This window comes from Morus notabilis, unplaced genomic scaffold (assembly GCF_000414095.1).
Source record: "Morus notabilis unplaced genomic scaffold, ASM41409v2 Scaffold412, whole genome shotgun sequence".
In the NCBI taxonomy this organism is placed as follows: domain Eukaryota; kingdom Viridiplantae; phylum Streptophyta; class Magnoliopsida; order Rosales; family Moraceae; genus Morus; species Morus notabilis.
Window position 1 is genome coordinate 59342 of NW_010362086.1, and position 25800 is coordinate 85141.

General features: G+C 36.0%; 2 protein-coding genes across 2 annotated transcripts; one reads left to right on the forward strand and one right to left on the reverse strand.

The window, feature by feature from the left end:
* The first annotated feature begins 258 nt into the window (after nucleotides 1-258).
* LOC21388294 (ketol-acid reductoisomerase, chloroplastic) lies at nucleotides 259-13100 on the forward strand. Its single transcript, XM_024167551.1, has 10 exons — nucleotides 259-617; nucleotides 721-813; nucleotides 1087-1152; nucleotides 1291-1431; nucleotides 1624-1851; nucleotides 1952-2069; nucleotides 2145-2284; nucleotides 2437-2604; nucleotides 12095-12250; nucleotides 12528-13100. Exons 1-10 carry the CDS (start codon nucleotides 345-347, stop codon nucleotides 12894-12896), a joined length of 1752 nt encoding a protein of 583 aa, XP_024023319.1. The 5' UTR covers nucleotides 259-344; the 3' UTR covers nucleotides 12897-13100.
* A 296-nt stretch (nucleotides 13101-13396) lies between these two features.
* Nucleotides 13397-14550, reverse strand: LOC21388296 (senescence-specific cysteine protease SAG39). The gene is made up of 2 exons (XM_010101077.1): nucleotides 14097-14550; nucleotides 13397-13989 (listed from the first exon to the last, which is right to left on the reverse strand). The coding sequence occupies exons 1-2, from the start codon at nucleotides 14548-14550 to the stop codon at nucleotides 13397-13399; spliced, it is 1047 nt and encodes a 348-aa protein (XP_010099379.1).
* Between the last annotated feature and the right edge of the window lie 11250 nt (nucleotides 14551-25800).

The window sequence follows — 25800 nt, forward strand, 5'->3', positions numbered from 1 at the left end:
TTTTCTTCTGATCACCCATCTCTTTTTGTTAACACACACAAGAAAAAAAATCATTGGTAATTTTCGAACCCATTTGGCGCACAAATTTAAACCATTAATTTTAATTATAACTTTTAAAATTTAAATTTTTTAAAAAAAATACTATAGTATAATTAAAATTCTGAGTTTAAACCCAAAAAAATCTTATACCAAACATACCCTTCACTTATTGCTATTGGTGCCTAGACGTGGCGACAGGTTATTAATACTAGAACAGTAGTGGTGAGAGGGGTCTCTCTGCCACAATCAAAAACCCTTCTTCTCAACACTTCTCTCTCTGTCACTCTCATTACCTTCTGTCATCAATGGCGGCGGTCACTGCTTCCACCTTCCATGCGGCCATTTCTGCGCCGTTGTCGACTTCCTCCAAAACCCATGTGGCTCCCAAAACCCTGAGCTTCGTCTCTGTGGCCTCCAAGTCCGTGAGGCCTCTCAGAGCCAGAACCAACAATGTTGGTTCCCCTTCAGCCCTCGGAGCTCGTATGGTCTCCGTACCCACCATCAAGTCCCCTACTTCTCTTGATTTTGAAACCTCCGTTTTCAAGAAGGAGAAGGTCAACCTCGCTGGTTATGAAGAGGTCTCCGTCTCTCTCTCCTCTTCTCTCTTATATGTGTGTGTTTGGTTGATATATACGATGCTATTGTTAAATGGGTTTTTGTTTATTTGTTTATATATCGCAGTATATTGTGAGAGGAGGGAGAGATTTGTTCCCTTTGTTGCACGATGCGTTCAAGGCTATTAAGCAGATTGGCGTTATTGGTTGGGGTTCTCAGGTTAATTCTCTTTCAATATTTATTATTTTTTCTTTCACTTCTATGATTTTGATCTACTGATATTTACATGACTGATGTTTATTTTTATTAATTATTTTGTCGTCGTTGTTAAGCTTGCATTTGATATTCTGTCAAAAACCTAAACTTAAGACAGTTGTTTAAGTGTATAAATTTTGGGACTTTCTTAATTCATATTTTTTGTTTTCGTGAAGTAAAGATTGGTTTCTTCATTTCTAAGAGTCATTTTTTATATACATTACATTGTTTGTTCAGGGGCCTGCTCAAGCTCAGAACTTGAGAGATTCTCTTGCTGAAGCAAAGTCTGACATCGTGGTCAAGGTAATACTCTCTCTTTTTACTATTGTTTTTTTATTTTTTATTTTTGTTTTTTATTGTTATAATTATTTGTTTCTATTTTCTTAAGTTTTTGCTATTCGGTAATGTAGCTTTGCTGATGTTTTGCCTTTTATTTTACAGATTGGATTGAGGAAGGGATCCCGCTCTTTTGCTGAAGCTCGCGCAGCTGGCTTCACCGAAGAGAATGGGACTTTGGGTGATATATATGAAACAATCTCAGGCAGTGATCTTGTTTTGCTGCTCATTTCTGATTCTGCGCAGGTCTGTTATTTTTACCCTTATTTTATATTTTATTACTTCTCGGAAATGTTGGCCGAAACTTTGTCATGGTGAATGAATGTAGTGTGAATTTGCTTTCGATGATCGATATTAATGTTAGAATCTGTGATTGGATGATTGATTTTGCTCGTAAGTGTTTTGTTGAAAAGGATATAACCTGATAATATGATGCAGGCTGATAACTATGAGAAAGTATTCTCCCACATGAAGCCAAACAGCATCCTTGGGCTTTCCCATGGGTTTCTTTTAGGCCATTTGCAGTCGGAAGGACTAGATTTCCCCAAGAATATCAGCGTAATTGCTGTATGTCCAAAGGGTATGGGTCCTTCTGTAAGGAGGCTTTATGTCCAAGGAAAAGAGATAAATGGTGCTGGAATTAATTCCAGTTTTGCCGTCCACCAGGTGGGCTAAAGTCTTTCTTCTGCCTCTAGTCCCAACCCCTATTTTCGTGCTTCCTTGTTTTACTCAACTGATCTCTAATTACTGATGAACTTCTGTACAGGATGTTGATGGTAGAGCCACTGATGTGGCATTGGGATGGTCAGTTGCCCTTGGTTCTCCTTTTACGTTTGCCACTACACTAGAGCAGGAATACAAAAGTGACATCTTTGGCGAGCGAGGTAGAATTGCTTTCGTTCCCTTGTTTTTTCGTTTTCCCACTATTTGTGATGCCTGACCACTACTATTATTGATAGGCATTTTACTTGGAGCTGTTCACGGTGTTGTGGAGTCCCTATTTAGAAGGTACACTGAAAATGGAATGAGTGAAGATCTGGCTTACAAGAACACCGTCGAGTGCATCACTGGAATCATATCAAAAACCATCTCAACTAAGGTTTTACTCTGCTCAAATTTTGGAACCAATCGTAACTTCACATCTTGTTCTCGCGTGAATGATATGTATTCATGCCGTGCTTGCTTGTGTGAGAGTTTTGGATTTTGCCATTAATTGTTGATAGTTGTTTCATACTGTGGAAATTTTAACAGGGCATGTTGGCTGTATACAACTCCTTGTCAGAAGAAGGCAAAAAGGAATTTGAGGCTGCTTATAGTGCATCATATTATCCGTGCATGGACATCTTGTACGAGTGTTATGAAGATGTGGCCAGTGGTAGTGAGATCCGCAGTGTTGTCTTGGCAGGGCGACGATTCTATGTATGTCTACATTCTCGTATATTCTACTGTTTAACCGTGTTAAAATTAATTGTCTTAAGACCACCTCCAATGCAAATGTTAATACCAATGCTATATTTGGCACCGAAAAAGTGTGAAAATAGAATTTGATTTGTTCTCCAATGCGAAATGCTATTTTAAATGCTATATGTAAGTTTTGAAGGAAAAAAACTCTTCTATATTATTGATTTAATTGGTAAAAATAGGTATAAATAGCCCTAGGAGTGCCACGGATAAAATCCTATCCACTCAATAACATCTATCCTAATAAAATTCGAATTCAACCTTATCTAAACCTAGGATAATGAATCTGTTTGAAACAGATTTTTTTTATTTGACTTTTAGCGTATCCTAATCTAAAACTTATCTTAATCAACTCTAACTAATTATCTCTTATCTTTTCGACACTCCCCCTCAAGTTGGTGCATAGATGTCAATCATGCCCAACTTGCCTATCAGAAATTCATGCTTCGGTCTGTGGAGTCCTTTCGTTAGGATATCTGTAATTTGTTGTGTTGTCGGGACAAATGGTAAGTATATGCTGCCTGTCTCAAGCTTCTCTTTTATAAAGTGCCGGTCTATTTCCACATGCTTCATCCTGTCATGCTGCACCGGATTGTGTGCAATGCTGATGGCGGCTTTGTTGTCATAGTAAAGCCTCATTGGTCTAGGATATCTGTAATTTGTTGTGTTGTCGGGACAAATGGTAAGTATATGCTGCCTGTTTCAAGCTTCTCTTTTATAAAGTGCCGGTCTATTTCCACATGCTTCATCCTGTCATGCTGCACCGGACTGTGTGCAATGCTGATGGCGGCTTTGTTGTCATAGTAAAGCCTCATTGGTTGTTCTATAGGCTTTCTTAATTCCTTAAGCACACGTTTCAGCCATAGTATTTTGCAGATTTCCTGGGAAATAGCTTTGAACTATGCTTCCGCACTACTCCTAGTCACTACGCTCTGCTTCTTGCTTCTCCACGTAACTAGATTACCCCACACAAACGTGCAATACCCAGAAGTAGACTGCCTATCAATTATTGAACCAGCCCAATCAGCATCAGTATAGGCTTCAATCCCCTATTGTTCATTCTTCTTAAAGAATAATCCTTTTTCTGGAGTACTTGTTAAGTATCTCAGGATTTTGTATACGGCTTCTAGATGTTCTTCATATGGAGAATGCATGAATTGGCTTACCACACTTACTGCGAAGGCTATGTCTGGACGTGTATGTGACAAATAAATCAGCTTACTGACCAACTTTTGGTATCTAGTTGTGTCAATAGGAACCTTCTTCTCGCTATCTCCGAGTTTCACATTCAGCTCCATTGGCGTTTCAGAGGGTCTACAACCTGTCATGCCTGTCTCCTTTAGGAAATTGAGTACATACTTCCTTTGAGAAATCACAATTCCTTGCTTTGATCGAGCAACCTCCATACCTAGAAAGTGTCTCAACGACCCCAAACTCAGATGCTAGACATTTTTTGAGCCTATCCATCTCTGACAAATCGTCTCCAGTGAGGATAATGTCATCCACATAGACAATTAGGATAGCTACTTTCCCCCCCTGAGAACTTCATAAACATTGTGTGATCTGTCTGTCCCTGAGTGTATCCTTGTTTTTTGACGGATTGGGTGAATTTCTCAAACCATGCTCTTGGTGATTGTTTGAGACCATACAAGGATTTCCTTAACTTACAGACTTTTGAGCCGAATCTCTCGTCAAATCCTGGAGGCGGCTCCATGTAGACTTCTTCTTCCAAATTTCCGTTTAGGAATGCATTTTTTACATCTAGTTGTTGTAGTGGCCAATCCAAGTTGACTGCAATTGAGATAAGCACCTAAAGAATAATGAATAATTCTTTATTATGAAGTAAATCGTTAATTACAATCTATTCTACACTCTATTTATAGACACTTTATGTTACACAGAATCAGGAAAGAAATCTAAAGCAGATCAGCCCCTTTCCAAGACTTTAGGACTCGGTAATCTTTCCTGATTTCCTATACTAGAAAATCTCCTAAAAATCCTCCTCTAATATCTCATCCGAGATTTCCTACACTCCCCATCAAGCTGGTGAATATAGGTCCACCATTCCCAGCTTGCTAATGTTCTCATGGAACATACTATCACATAACCCATTTGTCATTACATTTGCCAGCTGATGCCCCGTAGGAACATATGGCATACAAATTAGACCACTATCTAGCTTCTCTTTACTGAAATGTCTGTCTATCTCGATATGCTTTGTCCAGTCATGCTGCACAGGGTTGTGAGCAATGCTTATAGCTGACTTGTTATCACAATATAGTCTCATAGGTCTGCTCCATTGAATCTTTAGGTCTTCTAGAATAATCTTGACCCACATTAATTCACATACTCCTGCTGCCATAGTTCTGAACTCAGCTTCGGCACTTGACCTTGCTACAACGCTTTGTTTCTTGCTTTTCCAGGAAATTAAGTTCCCTCCAAGGAATGTGCAATAGCCCGTAGTTGATCACCTATCAACTGGTGATCCTGCAAAGTCGGCATCTGTGTATACTGCCAGGTTCATATTCGAAGCTTTCTTGAATATGACTCCTTTTCCCGAATGTGCTTTTAAGTAATGAAGAACTCGATAGACTGCATGTAGATGAACTTCTCTAGGATCGTGCATAAACTGACTAATGACACTAACCAAGTAGGCTATATCCGGCCGAGTATGAGCGAGGTAAATGAGTTTGCCAACAAGTCTTTGTTACACCTCTCTATCCACTGCCTTATCTCCAAGAGCTTCACCCAATCTGTGGTTCTGTTCAATAGGAGTTCCAACCGGTTTGCTAGCCATCAATTCGGTTTCCTTAAGTAGATCCGTGACATATTTTTGTTGAGATAAAAATTCCCTGTCTAGATCGAGCCACTTCAATTCCAAGGAAGTACTTTAGCCTCCCTAGATCTTTTATTTCGAATTCCTTGGCTAGAACCTCCTTCAAGACCTTTTTTCTACCTCATCATTCCCTATCACTATAATGTCATCCACATATACTATTAATATCGTGACTCCCCCTAAGGTCGAATGTTTGATGAAGAGTGTGATCACCTTGGCTTTGTTTGTATTCATTGGCTATCATCACCTTGGCAAACCGTCCAAACCAAGCCCGAGGTGATTGTTTTAAACCCATATAATGCCCTTCTTAACCGGCAAACCTTGTGATTATTAGCTCCACTAAACCCTGGTGGAATACTCATAAATTTCCTCTTCTAGCTCTCCATGGAGGAAGGCATTCTTCACATCGTACTGCTGTAATTCCCAATCAAAGTTGACAGCCACGGATAGCAAGATTCTCACGGTGTTCATCTTTGCTACTGGTGCAAATGTTTCTTGGTAGTCCACCCCATACGTTTGAGTATATCCCTTTGCAACCAGCCTTGCCTTATAGCGTTCTAGAGATCCATCTGGCCTAAACTTTACTGCAAACACCCACTTATAGCCTACTGGTTTCTTACCCTTAGGTAAATCAACCAACTCCCAAGTTTCATTCTTTTGCAGTGCATCCATTTCAGCCTCCATAGCAAGTCTCCATTCTTTCTTTGATAATGCTTCAGATAATGAGTTAGGAATAGGAATTGTGTTTAGGGTTGAGAGAAAACTTTGGTGGCTTGGAGAGAATTTCTGAAAAGTTACAAAATGAGACAAGGGATATAGAGGCCTTTTTGTGCATTCTCGGGTTTGTTTTCTCACAGCTATAGGCAGATCAAGGTCACTGTTGGAAGGAGAATCTACTGGTGATGTATTTAAATTTGGTTCACAGATTGTTACCTCATTTCCAGGAGTTGGTTTAGTGAGTTGTTCCTGCCTTGAAGCCACAATAGGATCTCTCTTCCTTGTATACACCTGATCAAACCGGAAATGATCAAAGATTTTCCTATCTGCTTGGTTTTTGGGTGACTCGGGTGAGGGTGTTTCCAGTAATGGTGACTCGGGTGAGAGTAATTCTAGTGGTGGCAGACTTGACTCCTCCTTATCTTCAAGTATAGGCAACTCCCCCTGAAGATAAGGAGTAGAGAAATAAGGCTTATACTCAACAAAGTGACATCGGCTGAGATATAGAGTTTCTTAGTGGAAGGATGGTAGCATTTATAACCCTTTTGGGTAGATGAGTACCCCACAAAGACACACTTAATAGCTCTAGGGTCAAGTTTCCCTCTATTATGGCCATGAATATGAACAAATGAAGTGCACCCGAATACGCGAGGAGTAAGATTGAAGGACTTTCGAGTGTCAGGGTAGAATTGAGACAAAGTCTCCAGTGGACTCTTAAACCCCAAGACTTTGGAAGGAATTCTATTTATAACATAGACCGACGTGAGTACAGCTTCTCCCCAAAAAGACTTGGGTACATTTTGTTGGAATAATAGGGCTCTAGTACACTCGAGAAGATGTCGGTTTTTTCTCCCTGCCACTCCATTTTGTTGCGGAGTGGTAATGCAAGATGATTCATGTATAATTCCCTCTTTTTGAAAATATGGAGTCAAAGTTTGGTTGAAGTAATCACGGGCATTATCGGAGCGAATATTTTTTATTTTTGTGCCAAACTGGTTTTGGATCATTGCATGAAAGATAGGAAAAATATGGCTCACATCAGATTTATTTTTGAGCAAATATATCCAGGAGACCCTCGTACAATCATCAATGAAACTCACAAACCACCTGTACCCAGAGACACTCGGAATGGTGGATGGTCCCCAAATGTCACTATGCACCAAAAAGAAGGGAAATGAAGATTTATTATTACTAATGGAAAAAGGTACACGAGTGTGTTTCGTATACTCACAAATATCACAATGAAATGATTGAACATCCAAACCCTTGAACAAGGTAGGAAACATTATTTTCAATGTTGAAAAAGACACATGACCTAGACGCCTATGATGTAACCAAATAACATCCTTATTGGAAGAAGAAAACAATGAGAACACGATTGGTTTTTTCAATTCCGGTTGACTTGATACATTCAAGTAATAGAGTCCATTATGCTCCTTAGCAAGTCCAATCCTCTTTCCCGACTCCGGGTCCTGAAATTCACAAGAAGAAGCATTGAATATAACACAACCTGTTAGATCTCGAGTAGGTTTTTGTATGGAAACCAAATTTGTTGAAAGTTGGGGTACATGGAGAACATTTTGAAGTACTAATTCTGGGGTGATTTGAATATCTCCTACTCCTGCCACTGTAGTTGCAGAACCATCAGCAACTATGATTTTCCGATTGCTCGGATAGGGTGTATAGGTCTTAAATAGGCTAGAGGTATGGGTCATGTGGTCGGTGGCACTCGAATCAAGAATCCAAACATTCCTAAACTCATTACCTAAAGTATTTAATCCAAGAGAGATTAGAGTCTCACCTGAAAGTGTCAATGAACACATACCCTGAGTTGATGCCTGAGGGCTGGTTTTTTGTCCCTCATTTTTCACTTTTCCTAACAGGCCCTTGAGTTTGTCAATCTCCTCCGTACTAAATCCTCCAAAGCTGTGGGTTGAATCTTGAGTGGACATATGAGCCTGTCTGTAGCCTGATGCCGATTGTCCTCCTCTTTGTCCCCATTCACGGCTGTTTGTGGAGGGCTTCCCATGCAGTTTCCAGCATCGCTCCTTGGTATGTCGTGGTTTCTTACCGTATGTGCACCACATCTCATCACGATCCTTGTGAGCACTTGGTCGGCCAGGCTTGTCTACAGCAGTACCATCAAGCATTAGCCCTTGTGACTCAGAGCTTAGAAGGACAGAATTTTCTGTTGAAGGTGGATCTAGCATGATGCCTTTGCAACTCTCCTCCGCACGGCCCAGGGAGATTGTTTTAGTCAAGGATGGAACTTTAGACCTGCCTAAAATTTGAATACGTACAAGATCAAACTCAGAATTTAAGCCAGCCAAAAAACCATACCCGGTCTCATTCTATGAATTTTTTGATGGCTACTGCACACTTGTTGCAGTTCAGATCAATTGTCCTATAATAATCCAGCTCTTGCCACTGATTTTGCAAAACATTGGCGTACTCTGTCACGGTTTTCGACCCTTGCCTTGCACCTGATGTCTTGGTCTTGATATCATATATGAGAGCTGCATCATTGATCTTTGAATAGGTTTGGTAGAGAGCATCTCAGATTGTCTTTGCTGTTGGCAGGAACATGCAAGTGTCACTAATTTCCGGGTTCATGGAATTCCATAGCCATCACATAATCATTGAATCTTCTTTCTCCCATGCGTCTGCACCTGTAGCTCTTTTTTCCAGTCCCTGCTCCAGTAAGTGGCCTAGTTTTCTTTTTCCTTTCAAAAAAGTTCGAACCAATTGAGACCACTTCAAATAGTTTTTTCCATTTAATCTGTATGCTGCCTGGATATTCTGAAGTTCTGTTGTGCTCCGTGCTGCCCGTTCATCCTCAACTATCGAAGGTGATTGAGCCGAAGAGGTGATATCCGTCATGATTGAATATGATTGGTCAGTAATGAAGAAATAAGGCTAAATCAGCGATTAAGGCTAATGGAATAACCAGCGATTAAGGCTAATGGAATAACCAGCGATTAAGGCTGGGAAGAGATAAACCAGTCGGGAGAATAAGGCCAGCGATTAAGGCTGGAATCACAATAAGAATTTTAGGTTGCCCTAATTTTTTCCCAGAAAGCCTAGCCTTACGGCTCTGATACCATGAAGAATAATGAATAATTCTTTATTATGAAGTAAATCGTTAATTACAAGCTATTCTACACTATATTTATACACTTTCTGTTACACAGAATCGAGAAAGAAATCTAAAACAGATCAGCCCCTTTCCAAGACTTTAGGACTCAGTAATCTTCCCTGATTTCCTGTACTAGAAAATCTCCTAAAAATCCTCCTTTAATATCTCATCCGAGATTTCCTACAGCACCCTTACTGTGTTTAGCTTCGCAACTGGTGCAAATGTCTCTGAATAGTCTATGCCGTAGGTCTGAGTGAATCCCTTTGCTACCAACCTTGCCTTATATCAATTTAAGCTCCCATCATCGTTATATTTGACTGTGAATACCCACTTGCAGCCTACTGTCTTCTTTCCTTCTGGAAGATCTACCACACTCCAGCTCTCATTTTTGTCAAGGGCCTTCATCTCCTCAAGAGTTGCTTCCCTCCATTCTGGAACAATTAAAGCTTCCTGCACATTTCTAGGAACTTTGACACTGGAAAGTTGTGAGGTGAAAGTATAAAAGGATGGTGATAATCTATCATAGGACACAAATCTAGATAGAGGATGTTTAGTGCGTGATCTAATACCTTTCCTGTGGGCTATAGGAATTTCTAAGGACTCATCGGACTTAGACACGAGGAATCAATGGAGTTTTACCTGGTGACTCGAGATTTGAAATTTCCCTTGGATTGGACTCATGGCATTGCTGTACAGTGGTGTCTTCTTCCCATTGATGATTTTTCTTCCTTGAGTAGACACGAAACCTAATATCCTTTTCACTTGGTTTCGCACACATCTATGTTTCTAAGTGGTCTTGTTCAGGCAAAGAAGATAATTGTTCATAGTTTCCATTATCTGAATTTTCTGAATCCGAGTTTTCAAGAGATGGATTATCTTTTTCAATGATTTGGTCCGGTGTGGGATGTGTGGGTGCAGTGCCAGGTGCAGGTGCAATGCATTGTGTGTCTCGGTTAGGTGCAAGTGCAGTGCATTGTGTGTCTCGGTCTTGTGGACTAAGAACCGAGTCTGGGGTAGTGTGCTCAATGTGAAGAATATCCTCAAAAGAATGTCTAAGGTTGTCATCTTCACTCTTATTCTCCCCTTGAAGATGATCACCTCCAAAGAATGGTTTTGTTTCGAAAAGGGTTACGTCCATTGTAACAAAATATTTTTGAGAAATTGGGTCAAAGCATTTTCTGGCCCTTTGGTCAAGTTTTCCACGATTATGATTGTGAATGTGTACAAACGTAGAGCATCTAAATATTTTTAATGGAATATTGCTTATTAATCGTGATGTGGGAAAACATTTATTAAAAACATGAATTGGAGTTTGGAATTGTAAAACTTTTGAGGGCATTCGATGGATCAAGAAAGTGGCTGTAAGTATGGCTTCTCCCTACAAGTATTTACCAATCCATCCCAAAAGCTTAAGCTATTAGAAGGTGGGTCAACAATAGTTTTATATTTTAACACTCCCCTTCACGTGTGGGCTGGACAATCATGTGGGTAAATTAATTGGAAAGCCCAACATGTAAATATTTAAGTCCGAGAGATATTAAAGACCCAACACATGATGATAAATGGAGATAAAGAGTACAATTACAGGGGTTTGAACTTAGGACCTCCCGCTCTGATACCACCACTGTACAGCAATGCCATGCGTCCAATCCGAGGGAAATTTCAGATCCCGAGTCACCAGGTAAAACTCCTTTGATTCCTCTTGTGTCCGAGTCTTGAGTTCGAATCCGAATATGTGTCACGGACGGCTTCCCATAACTCCTTGACAGTGGGAATAAATAAGAATGGTTTCCCTATTGCCGGCTCCATAGAATTGATAAGCCATACTGTAATCATGGAGTTTTCAGATCTCCATGTTTTGAGTTTGGAATCATTATCTGCTGGTTTCTTCACCTCACCAGTCAAGTTTCCTAGTTTCCCTTTTTCATCTATAACGAGTTTCACCGTTTGTGCCCATTCGAGGTAGTTCTTTCCATTCAACTTGTGAGTCGTTAGTTGTAGGGAATTCTGAATTGCTACAGCACTCTCGGCAACTTCTCCGGTCAATAAGGAGCCTTTAACTGCCCCAGTCATAGTTGTCTTAACCATTGGCACTCTAGATCAGCCACGGCTCTGATACCATGTAAGTTTTGAAGGGAAAAAAACTCTTCTATATTATTGATTTAATCGCTAAAAATAGGTATAATTAGCCCTAGGAGTGCCACGGATAAAATCCTATCTACTCAATAACATCTATCCTAATAAAATTCGAATTCAAACTTATCTAAACCTAGGATAACGAATCTGTTTGAAACAGATTTGTTTTATTTGACTTTAAGCATATCATAATCTAAAACTTATCTTAATCAACCCTAACTAATTATCTCTTATCTTTTCGACATTATATTTACGTTTGGTCATTTATTGTTAAGCTTTGGAAGTTGTAAAAAATAGACGTCTAATTTTAAAATAATTTGAGAAGCCGATACTGTAATGATTAAGTTAAAAGTTAGTAGTTAACCAATAGAAATGAATGCTAAAATTTGTCATATGCTATGCTTGATACTGAATTTGCCACCAATATAGACTACGCCGAATTTAGCATCAAGAATAACGTCGCATTAGAGAGTAATTTTCATACTCAAATATCAAAATTTGGCATTGACATACTAATTTGACATTGCATTAAAGATGCAATTGGATATTGTCGTTGCTTTTGCTTTGAAGTTATATATCTATTTTATCATGCAAAATCATGGTAAATGCCTTTTCTATAACAGGAAAAGGAGGGTCTACCAGCTTTCCCTATGGGTAAGATTGATCAGACAAGAATGTGGAAAGTTGGCCAGCGAGTACGATCAACCCGGCCTGCTGGTGACCTGGGCCCATTGTACCCTTTTACGGCTGGTGTTTATGTTGCATTGATGATGGCCCAGGTAAAGAGTTGCCTTTTACATGCTTTGATAATTTTTTGTTATTTTGAATGGGACTTATCTTTTAACATGTGTTGAGTGGTGGTGATGTTAAGATTAAATGGCTGGTTCTTTTCTACTAATTGTAACTCGTCAGCCTTTTGTACTAATCCTCACCTTTTGAATTTCTTATGAACTAATAAGAGATTATTAGATGACCTAATAAGAGATTATTAGATGGTGTCATGACATAACTACACATCTAACTAATAATTTTCTTCCTGGCAACACAATATTTCAGATTGAGATCTTGAGGAAGAAAGGACACTCTTACTCCGAGATCATTAACGAAAGTGTGATCGAGTCTGTGGATTCATTGAACCCCTTCATGCACGCTCGCGGAGTTTCTTTTATGGTTGATAATTGTTCAACAACAGCTCGTTTGGGTTCGAGGAAATGGGCTCCCCGCTTTGATTACATCGTTACTCAGCAGGCCTTGGTTGCAGTAGACAACAACACACCCATCAACCAGGACCTCATTAGCAACTTCCTGTCAGATCCAGTTCACGGAGCCATTGAAGTATGTGCACAACTGAGACCTTCTGTCGACATTTCAGTTCCCCAAGATGCAGATTTCGTGAGGCCAGAGTTGCGCCAGTCGAGCAATTGAAGCTGTAAGAGCCTTTTTTTGTTATAGACCAGTTATAAATCTAGTAGTGTGTTTCAGACTTTTCTTACCGAATCGGGACGACCGTTGCTTTTATGTTGTTTGTATCTGTTGTCGTGATCTTTTTCTTAGAAAAACAAAGACCAAGTGAATGCTCTAGTAATTTTGAGATGCTATGAGATTATTAGTAGCTTATGATATTGGCGATATTTGGTGTCAAGTACGTTTAGTCGCATACAGAATTGAGCTGTGCAAAAGCAGTCATATTCTTTGCTAGTTAACAGTGGATTCGGTATACCATTTTGCGTGTTATATACACTGATGTAATATCCACTAGCAAGCGATTCTCATTAATCTTTTTCAACTAGAAGAAACATGCTTAATAAATCTGTCCTTTTAGATAATGAGAATGGTTATCTCCAGTTGTATTTTTAAAGTACTATAAGATTAATACATAAGAGAGAAAATATAGTAGCAGTGGACATTGATTTGATTCAGAAGAATCAAGCTGTGGGGTAAGAAGCCATCATGGCTATGCCACACAGTCCTTCCTTGGCATCAACATCTCTCTGCATTCTAATGTAACCTTTCTCACCCCATTGTTTTCCCCATGAGTTCTTCACCAACCAATACTTGGTCCCATCCTTGGTGGCACCATATCCAACGGCTGTAACTCCATGGTCTAAATTTGTGCCACAGGCTCCGGTGAAGACACCACCAGAGTAGAACTGGAACTCAAACCCGCTGGCATCAATGGCCACTGATACAGGCTGATGGGTGACGGCTTTGAGTAGGTCCTTTTCGCTGTTTGCAGGGACATCTTCGTACCCTGTTATCTTCGCGGCATGGGTTGCTTCCTTCTTGGCATTGCAAGTTCCATCGACACCTTCATAAGGATAGTTGGCTTCTGTGGTGAGCCCGCCGTTGTGCTGTATGAATTTGAAGGCCTCATCCATTAATCCGCCATTACAGCCCTGGTCCTCACCCTTGACATCGCAGTCGACCAGCTCTTGCTCGGATAATGAGAGCAGCTTCCCAGTTGATAGCTTTGTGATTCCTTCCATGGCTGCAACTGTTGAAAACGCCCAACAACATCCTACGTATTGTTTGCGCAAGAGTCACAAATTAACATTCTTAACAAAGTGAAGCAATCCAAATAGTTTAAACATAATTATCGATTTAATTTGATTAATAAATCTTTACCGCACTGGCCTTGATCTTTGACAGGCGTGACAGCTCCTTTCTTTCTCCAGTCGAGAGCTGAAGGAACTGAAGTAACATTCTCGTACTTAAAAGAAGTACTGATTGCTCGTCCAGAATCACAAACATGTGCCTTGAACTTATTTCTCTTTGTTATGAACTCTTCATTTGTAAGATCCGCAAACTTGTTGATGCCGAGCTTGTAAGGTTTGATGGCAGCTCGATTAAAAGCTTCTATGCGCGCCACATTTTCTTTGAATATCTCGAAACGCTTCGCCTTCTCATCGGCGTCTTTGTACACAATCCCATGGCGAGACATCCACTCCTCGTGCCTAATCTTGAGTGTGGACGCGTCTTGGAGACTACGGGACGTAGCTTCAACATTGTACTTGGCCCAAGTTCCCAATGAGATGACCAAGGCTAAATATACGAACTGCCATTTGTTGATGAATCCCATGGTCTAAATTGATTTTTTTTTTCCCTTGAACAATTGAAGCAAATGGGATGTTATGGTGGAATATTTGAGTGGATTCTGTGGTGATGAAATGTAAGAATTGGATTATGGTATTTATAGTGAGATTTGTTGCTTTTAATTTGTCCATCTAAATATTATTATCATGTAGTCTTGGATTTTTTTTTTGTCTAAAGGGAAAAGGGTTACTGTCCATCGTATGATCTTCGTGCTTTGGAGAATGATCTGCCATACATATCGCCGTGCCTGAAAAGTTGGTCTAATTTGGATTGACCCATATGCTGAACAATATAGATAAGTTATGAATTGTCATATAGGCCAGTTGTAAATTTGGTTCCTTCTACAAATTAAGATAACAATCTTGTGTACTCATTTACTGCTCTTAACAAAAAAAAAAAAACAAAAACAAAAAAAAAAAAAAGACTGGCCGTTACGTTTGGTTTAATCAATGCATGAATGATATATCCAAAATGGACTAAAGTAAAGTTACTTGTACTCATTTGTTTATCATAAATTAGATACCAGCACTATAATATATATATATATATATATATATATTATCGCTAATGCCTCTGAAATATAAAGTTATTTTTCAGTTTGTCTCCGTGAATTTTAAATTATTCCTACTTAACCTCTTCGGTCATAATTTCTATTAAAATCATATAGAAAAAAGAGAGTAATGTAGTCACATAGTCTTTCTATTTAAATTTATGTTAAAAACAAACAGATAAAAACTACATAGTCATACTTAAACCCCTTTTTGTCATCTGATTTTAACAAAAATTCTTATAAAAGGATTTAAGGACAAATTCAAAGTTGAGGGAGTAAAATGAGAATTTTTAAGTTTATGAGACAAAATAAAAATGACTTCAAAGTTCATGGGGCACCAGTGAGATTAATTTAAAAGAGAATACAATTGTACATTTGTCAATTTTTAATATTTTTTATACGGGTTTAGGCTTATGGCTCCCACTTAATTAGCAAAAAATAAAAAGAATTCAAACTTTGTTAGATGCACGCACACACTGACACACCTAATCATTTGAGTTAGCATCAAGTGGCAAACAATTTCTAATTAGTCAATAATATTCTCATTACCTCAAATGTTACTTTTCAAATGCACCTTATTATTTGGTATCTAGATTTTTGTAAACGTTGGGACATTGGGATTTTGAAGTTTGCAAATAGCGACGGGCTCAAAATAAGACTAATCATGTAATCTTAATAAATACTTTTTAAAAACAGAAATGGTAAAAAAATAAGCTAATATAAAAAGTTTAAGAAAATATATAGGTTAATTTTTAGTTATAAAAATTAATAGGTTATAACTTGTCAAGCTATGGTTCATAATCAGATAAGTTATGGACAAACTTGTTAAGTTATGGTTCAAAATGGTAAAAAAATAAGCTAATATAAAAAGTTTAAGAAAATATATAGTTTAATTTTTAGTTATAAAAATTAATAGGTTATAACTTGTCAAGCTATGATTCATAATCAGATAAGTTATGGACAAACTTGTTAAGTTATGGTTCATAGTCAGACAAATTATGAACAAAAATCGTGAATTATGAACAATAACTTGTCAAGTTATGGTTTATAACCAAACAAATTATGGACAAAAACAGTAATTTGACATATTTATTAACTTATGTAAACTATTGGCCTATTAATTTTAATTCATCTCAAGTATTGGCATATTTTCCTCTTTCTCCCTTTTAAAAATGCATAAGTCAGGAATTTTATTCTTTACTTTCGATTTATAATTTTTTTAGTCAAATAATTAGACTAACAAGCATGTATTTATTAAGAATAAGAGGTAAAAATACATATTCATGCACTCTTAAAATAAATTCTACATTTTTTCTCTAAACAACGGCCTAAAAATGTAAAAATTACAGGATATGACCTTCTTTTTATAGATTAATCATGCTTTTATCACTCTATAACTTTCAAGTTTTTTATCATGTCTAAATAATTTAAATGTCCAACTTCAAAATCTAGATTATAAAGGTACATAACCGAAAATAACAAAGCCTTTCAAGAAAAAAAGAAAAGAAAAAGAACTGCCCAATCCTCCTTATAGTTGGTCATTTTCTGCTGATATTTTCATAATCCACCAAGAAAAAAAAAGAAAAAAAAGAGCTCTTGTCCTAAGGATTTTGCATAGGACTTTATCCAATTCATAGAAGGATTTTGCATGTAAAACCCATGTTTATCTTGTTAACCTCTACAGGTTTTTGGTTAATTTAAGCAAAGAATCAAATACTTATTATATATTCGTTGAATTGTGAATCAAATATTGATTATTCTTCTTTGAATTCATTATGTGCATGAGCTCTCGATAATGAAGAATACGCTTGTTGTTTTTCTCTTCTTCTTCTTCTTCCCAAATGGTGCAAAAGGCCCTTTGCTAGGTTGGATCCTGCTCCATCGAGTTCAGCAAAGAATTTCCTTTGCCCGCTTCAGTTATGAGTTGAACTGGCCTATGTCTAGGGGCCGTTTAGTTTACTGATTTGAGATTTTAATTAGAGTTGAGATGTGATTTTATGTGAGAATTTTTTATAGTAGTAAAAAAATTAGATGCGACTATTTGTGAGATCTTTTTACTGTAACAAAACTCAAATCAGTGAAATAAACAGAACTTAGGGCTTCTACAATGGTTCTAAAGAAGGGGGAGGAGGGAAATGGGTTTTTATTTATTTATTTTTAGAGGCTAAAAATAATAGATTAATTTCATAAATATCCACTGAATCTTGTATCTTATTTTAACATGCTGCCTAATTTTTAATAATGATTCATTTTACTCTATGAATTATGTACTCTAATTCAAAATATCTCCTACATTTGTGAAACTAATAAAATGATAAAGTGACAATACTTTTCTAAATTATTGATTTTAAGTCAATTCGCCTCATGAATTATTACATTTGTGTCAATTTGTTCTTGATATTTTTGAACGAGGGAGTAATTTGACATAAAATCAATAATTTAGTAGGTATTTATAACAACATTAGTTCATAAGTGTTTTGAACTACTTTTCATAATTCACGACCTTATAAACCCCTTTTAAAATTCGAAAAGCATATTGAAACAACATACCAATTTAAGAGACCATATATTAAATTAATCATGAAGTTTAATAATACAATTAGTATGTAGCGGTTTGGTAATTGTTTTAGTTTTAAAAAAAGAAAGAAATAAACGATTGTGAATGCCAAAATCAGAATTAGATGTGGCAAACTCTAAACTACATTGTTATAGGATTATAGGAATATTTAATTACTATAAAAGACATACTTTATTTCATTTGGTAAAAAGTTTCTAATATACGCATTTATGGTTTAAAGTGTTTTTTGCAAAAGATAAATAAATTGAATGTGCCAAAAAGAATTTAGCTTTACACTTACGGTTCGTCTAACCAAAATGGAAAATTTGTTTGCACGTTTTTTTTTTTTTTTTTTTTTATTGGGGGAATTGGCAAAAATCAGTAGACACTGGCCCGTTTAGTTCGCTGATTCGAGTTGAGATGTGATTTTATGTGAGAGTTTTTTACTGTAGTAAAAAAGTTAGATGTGATTGTTTGTGAGAGCTTTTTACTGTAGCAAAACTCGAATTCTAAACTCGAATCAGCGAAATGAATGGGTTGAGCTTCCAATTTATTCTTACAAGCAGGGACGAAGCCACTGCATTTTCAGCCCCCCTCAACTTTTTTTTTATTTGTTATTTTATATGTTCATTTATGTCAAATATGTAGATAGCCCCTAAAAGTTAAAAACTTTCTTTTTCTTCCCCAAAAATTGAAAAGTTATTGCTGTATAATGTAAATTTTGTTAAAATTCTCATGAAATTTTAAATCATACCCCCACTATATAATAAAAATTATAATTGTGCCAATAATTACAAAATATATTATATCTCTATTCGGGAAAAAAATTATTGCTATTTTTTTCATAATAACCTCACAAAAAATCTTTTTTGACTCCACTCTTAATTAGCCCCTCCTGACCAAAATTCTTGGTGTCGTCACTGCTTACAAAAAAAAAAATTTTAAAAAAAGAAAAATGTCTACCAATTTTATTATGGGCATTCTTTAATAGTAGCACGGGATGGGATCATGCTTACGGCTAGTGCTGGAACTTTAGACGGGCTACCCGCGACCGCCTAAAAATACCGAGTTTTTACCCGAACCCGAGCCCGAAAATGCCCTTCAACGGGCCGCGGGCTTATATTTGGCTGTCCAAACCCGGCCAGGCAGCCCGAGCCCGCCCGAATATTCCGAAATTTTTTTTAATATTTTTAAATTTTTATAATTATTAAGTTAGTTTGTGTTAAAATTATATAAAAATCAAAATCAACATTCAACAAACATTATTAACACAATTGAATAAATTAATCATGTATATTAAATTTGTAATTCATGATTGCCTCGTTAAAAACCTTACCAAGAAAAACTCAATTGGGATAAAAACTTGACAAGGAAAAAGGAGTGCAATCATTTTGTGACGAATTACAAATTTTACAAACTTACAAAGTTATACAATTACAAATACAATGTCAAAAATAAATACATATTTACAAATTACAAATTTACAATTTAATTTGAAGCTGAATGATCGTCTTCAAAATTAAATGTTAATCGATTAAATTCATCGATCCATTCTTGGCTTGCCGGCGAAATTGTATCATGTAGACGTTGATCGGCCTGTTCCCAATCCTTAATGCAAACTAAGGCTTCAATAATATCCCTTTACAATGCATTCTGGCGTTCCTTAAGTATTTTTCATGTCGTACTGAATGCTTGTTCGGATGAAATAGTGGGATTGACAATATATCCATTGGCAATTGAGTTAGGATTGGCCAAGTTAATGCCCGTTCTCTCCACCATTAAACTAAGTCAAACGATTCTGTCGTACTGTCGACTACTAAGCCTTCACTGAGGTACACCATAAGCTCGTTGAAGCTGCCGCCGTCGCTGCCATTGCCACTTGTTGACGAAGATTCACTCCCAGCTTCTGTTTAAGTTGTTTTCTTCTTCTTCTTCAACCTGAAAATATTCAAGAATGAATGCAGGTTTTCGTCTTGTTGTTGCGGTTCCTGTACTCTAAGAGGTACTCTAAACCTAATCTCATATTTATTATAGATCGAATATATTTTTTCCTTTATTATTGGATATTGGTCCGAACAATTGATGCCTAAAAATTCACCTAAGTTTTCTAAACCTTCTAATTTTAATTTAGGATAAAAAATAGTACCTAAACCATACAACAAAGGTAACTTAGACTAATATTTTATAAATTTATTTTCCATAGAATGGATAGGAACTACTAAGATTGGGTCCTCCCTATATTCGCTAAATAAAATACTAATTCATAAAAGTTCTCCTAAAGCTAAAGGTGATGTTGGGTAATATGTTCCACTAAGTTTAGAATCACTTCATGAAACTTACCTAAAAATTAATATAAAACTTCGGCAATTTTCTAATCATATGCGTCTATATGTCCTACTCCTACTTTTGCACACATATAGTTTGTTATAGCATCCTTATAGGGGATGCATTGTTAAAGCATTATGTAAGTTGAGTTCCATCTTATAGGCATATCTAACGCTAATGCTCTAGGATATATATTTAATGCTTGTAAGAACCTAAACCAATCTTCTTGTCTTTGGTTACTACCTTGAATCCATACACGACTATCTTTAATTCTTTTAATGTGATTACTCATTTCTTTCAAACCAGATTTAACAATTAAATTAATTACGTGACATGCACAATGTTGGTGGAAAATAGTACCGTCACCGAATAAACTTAAATTATTTTCAAAGAACTCAATTGCTTTTGTATTAGCACTTGTATTATCTAATGTTATGGCCATTACTTTATCTCTTAATCTAAATTCATCAATTACATTTAAAATGGTGTTATATATTAAATCCGTGCTATGTGATCCTAGAACACATTTAAAACTTAATATTCTCTTATCTCTTGGCTAAGCTTTTGAAGACACTTTTTGGAGTGTCTTCTCAAGTGTGTGGTGCCGTGAATAATGTCACCTTGTAATTTCGATAAATAATTTTTACACTTAACTATATGTTTAGTGTTACCTTCATTGTTGATCTCCTCAATTATGTTGAAGTGATCCCAAACTATCGAGGTGCGCTTGCATTTTCTCCTAGAGGTTGCAACACTTGCAGACGCAGTCACACTGGCACTCGCCGCTTCTCCAGCCCACCACCATTGTGACCACGACCTCCAGGACGTCCACTAGGGCTCGGATTAGTAGATTCCTATGTAACAAATTCATTAGTGGGAAATTGCCCTTCTTCCACGTTGTGTTGGGCATCAACAGGAATACCACTATAACCAAAAGGATCCATTATAAAAAAAATAAGAGCGAATTGAGAGAGAGAGCTTTAGGATAATGTGATGGTTTTTAGAAAAATTGTGATAGAGATTTGAGAGATTAAGAGAGATTGAGAGAAATTGAGAGGGATTGAGAGAGTTTGAGTGAGAAAAATGTGTGGGGGATGGGGGGTATTTATAGAACAAATTTTGGGTTAAAAAATTGATTTTTTTTCAAAAAAATCAGGTACAACAGCTACTTTAGGATTCGACGGGTCGGGTTCGGGCAGGTTGGGCAGATTTTCGGGCAACGATAAAAAACTAGCCATTGGACGGGTTTTCAGGCAGGTCGGGCTATTCAGGTAATTCGGGCATTTTTGGGCTTCGGGTTGGGTAGGGCTCCAACGGTCGAATTTTTGACCTTTTCGCGTTTTTGAGCATTCGGATAAAATTCGGGCTTGACCGGAAAATTTTAAAAAAATGCCGGCGGACGACGGTTAACGGCGACACGTGGCGGTAGGCTCCGGCGTGGTGTTCATTTTTGGGCTGCCCGAGCCCAAAAATCATTTTTTGAACGGGCCGGTATGCCCGCCGGCCTAAAATTCCATCACTACTTATGGCACCTTTTCTTGGTGCTATATAATATGAGTATTCATTTACTTTGAGAAATAATACTATCGAATTGAAAATTATTAATAATAGCCGAGTGGAATCAATGTTTTTGAAGTGTCCACTAGTTCAAGATTGATGAAGAAACTTATTTGGCAAATATATGAATGTCTCCCTTCTTTTTTTTTTTTTTTTTTTGTTGGAGCCAGTTTCCCTTCTATTTTCGTATCCAGAAGGATACATGTTACAAGCAAGCGTTGAAAATATAATATTTGTTACATGTAATTGCACTTCTAAAAGTGGTTTTCCCATTAGATAGTTCTCATGAGAGCAGGAAAAAAATGAAGAAACATTAACTTAACTTACTTGACAACTATAAAAATGGATGTGTGAGGTATGAGAAAGGAAATAAGACATGTATAGACATTTGGCCATTCTTTCAGAACGCCACAAATTCTTTTACAATTTTCTTAAAGTGGGGGTAATTTGGTGTTGGGTTTTCCTGTTAAAGGCTCCAACTTTGCCAGCATTCTTGCCTCGGATGAACAAATTAATTGTTTCTTTTCTTTCCTCTTCATTTGAAGGCTATATATTGTTTTTGTGGTTGGCAGAAAGGGGAATGATTAATGAAATAGCCTTTGTAAGGCTGGACCTAGATGCCAGTCCTATTCTTATGCACCTAAAAGATAAGGACACCATCATTATGGGCTAATCACATTCTAATTTTGGGATGTTGATTTGGGGTCCCCAACCCTTGGTGAATTAGTTACCATCTTTATTTTTCATAGGAAAGAACTGCATTAGCTAAAATTAGACCCAATGTATATGTGTAGAGGTTTGTGTATAGTCTTTTCGGAAGGAGCATATATATTTATAGTGTAACACATACGAGTGAGAGCATAACATGATAATTATATTTTTATCGTAACACTTGTGTTAAAAATGTGTAATACAAAAAATTTAGTTACCTTGAATTATTGTTACACATTTAAATGTTTTTATAACATCAAATAACTAAAGCAAAGGTATGATAATAGTCTGAATTATTAAATTTTTTTAGTGTTACACCTCCTTAACGTCCTTGCGGAGGATCATAGCAAAAACGCACACGTATTATTGAAATTATTTATTTTGCGATTTTAATTGAATTCTTTCCTTTAAAAAAACCATTACCTATATTTTTCTTTCTTTATGAGCACCTCACCCATTGAGGGTTAACTTAAACTACAACTACCTCTACTTTTTTTTTTTTTTAATACCAACAAAAGAATAATCATAGCTATAAGGATTACATGTATGTTTAGTGCTTCAAATATTGGCTATACTATCTGAAATCCTTGTTTAACCTACCTCATTTCCCTAAACGTGTTATTGGCACACATGATTTCCTAATAAGTTGTCACCACTAATTTTTATAAAATAATGATTAGATGAAATGCCTATGAAGCCTATGGCTAGGCTTAAGTTCTGACAATACATTTGTTCTTAAAATAGCCAACTAATTGACAACTAGTGTGAACGTGCTAGGCACAATCCCATTCCCAAGTTCATGATGGAAAAACAGAGTGCCAAGTAAGCATTGTTTGGGCAGCACTATTTGCAAGCCACAGCAGAGACTAAGGCCTCGTTCGTTTTATTGATTTAAATTTAGAATTTGAATTGAGATGTGATTGTATGTGAGAGTTTTTTACTGTAGTAAAAAAATTAGATGTGATTATTTATGAGAACTTTTTACTGTAACAAAACTCGAATCAGCGAAACAAACGAGGCCTAATTTCCACCCAAAAAAAAAAAAAAAAGAAGAAAGAAAAAGTCTCATGGTAGAGACCACGGGGTTGGTATTTATAGTGCTTTGCGCATAAGCTTTTGACCTCAAGTTTTAATCATAATGAAATCCTACTTCAGTATTTAAGAGAAGATTTTTTTTGTTTGTTTTGCATGTTTTTAATTAGTGTTCCAAATTAGCTATGTAATATTAAGTTATTTTATTTATTTATGGGTTGGAATTGCTATTTAATTACCTACTATTGTCGTGCATTCAAAATAATGTATTGAAAAAAAAAAAAAAGAAAACTAACTCCACTGTAATATCGCAAAAGTTAAAAAAAAAAAAAAACCTTTATCAATTAGTTCAGAAATTTGAACCATAATTCAAATATTTTATTATAGTGTTTCCCTTAAAAAATTTAAATTTATGCTCAAAATTTTTACTAATGAACTGGAAAAAATTAGATATTGTCTTGATATGTGATTTTTTTATTATTAAAAAGTATATTTAGTTTTCTTTCGCCCTTTCATTTTATTCAACCGCAAAATTAGAATATTCGAGTAATATTACAAATATATGTTATATATTTATATTTGAGGCTGAGTGGGAAAAAATGGTGGGAATGACGTGGAAATTTGGAAACTGGTGTTAGTCAAACTCAAGGCGGTATGGCAAAATGAGCGTGGATGTTCCTCAGCTGTCAACTTCTTTGTCACTCGGCTCGGTTCGGCTCAGCTAAACATGGATCGGCTGAACAAGAATTGTGCGGAGAGAATAATTGGCGGCTGAAGCTGATTAGCCGGAAGCCAGCCGCTGGGGCAAAGAAAGATGCTTCATCTCATAGGGTTCTCTGAATGGCCCAGCTGGCACGGCACTCCGCACATGGCCAGCTGCTGCTGTCTCCAACTCACACCTCACTCCCCAACTCCCTCTTTTTAACACTTCCTCACCCTTCACCTTTTTTTTAAAGGAAAAGTAAATTGACCTTTCTACCCTCCATTTCATGGCAACAATTTTTTTTTTTTTGAATTTTCAATTTCAATATCTTTCGTCCATTCATTTTACCGATTTGACTTTAGAATTCGAGTTTTACTACAGTAAAAAACTCTTAAAAATAGTCATATTTAATTTTTTTATTATAGTAAAAAAATTCTCACATAAAATCACATATCAACTTTAATTAAAAATTCAAATCCACGAACTAAACGATTCATTTGTATTTTAAATCAAAAGGAACTCTTACAGTACAAACTGTTATTTCCACAATAGGTAAACCACTATTTACTAGTTAGATTAGTTTTTCAACCGCATGCTCTATTAGTGCCCACATTAAGGGCTCGTTTAGAATTACTTTTAGAGGCTGCTTTTAGTTTTTTTTAAGAAACTATAGCAGGTCAAGGTGTTTGACAAAACCTGTTTTTATCCAATAACTTCTAAAAACTGTTGCGCTACAACATAATTTGAGAAGCATGTTAGGGGTTACTTTTCTACAACAATTTCTACTGTCATCATCCAAATTTACTAAAATGACTCTAATAATAAAACTTAATTCTCAATCAACTCATTTTATTTCTTTCAAATCACATTAAAAAATATATTTTATTTTAAATGTTTATATGAAAATTAAAAATCTTTAATTAATATCTTATGCTAAATTTTAATAATATATTTTTTATAATGTTGCAAGTTTGAAAAATAATTTACTTTTGGTTCTTTATGTTATTTAATTTATTTATAGATATATAATTTATCTCTTTGAATAAAACTAATTTATTTTTAGAGATATTTTAATTAATAAAATGAAAACTATATTTTTTAGTATTTTGGTGTACAAATATTTTGATATTGATTATAAAAATAGAAATAAAACTAATTATAAGTATGTGCGTTAAAGTATGTTTATTTTAGTCATTATATATCTTCACAATAATTTTGTGCATAGTTTACCAAACACCTAAATTTCTACTTCTGGTATTCACAATAACTTTGAAAAAACATTTACCAAACACTTATATGCTTCTGGTCACAACAATTTTTGACTAATAACACAGCAACAATAGAAATTTTTAACAGCACAATAATGTCAAACTGACCTTAAAAGCTTACAATATGCAACATAGAATTGTTTATACTTATAAATTAGACCGATAAAAAACTAATTCTACGACTGAAACAATAGTTCTTATTGTTACTATAAAAAGTAACAATAAAAGTTCTCCAAACTAGAATAACGTCTTTACACTTCCATGCTTTATCTAATGGTAAAATCACACCTATTAATTTGGAGTAATAATAATTAAGACAAATAATCTTGATAAATACTCTTTAAAAGTGCATTAGTCAAAATTTTTATCATTACTTTTGATTTATAACTTTTTTAGTTATTAAATATTTACACTAATAAAAGAGTATTTATTAAGAATAAGGAGTAAAGGTCTAGACTCATATACTTTCAGGATAAATTCTCTATTTTTTTTAATTAAGAAATGTGCATTTTACCGCTATGTATTTTAATTCC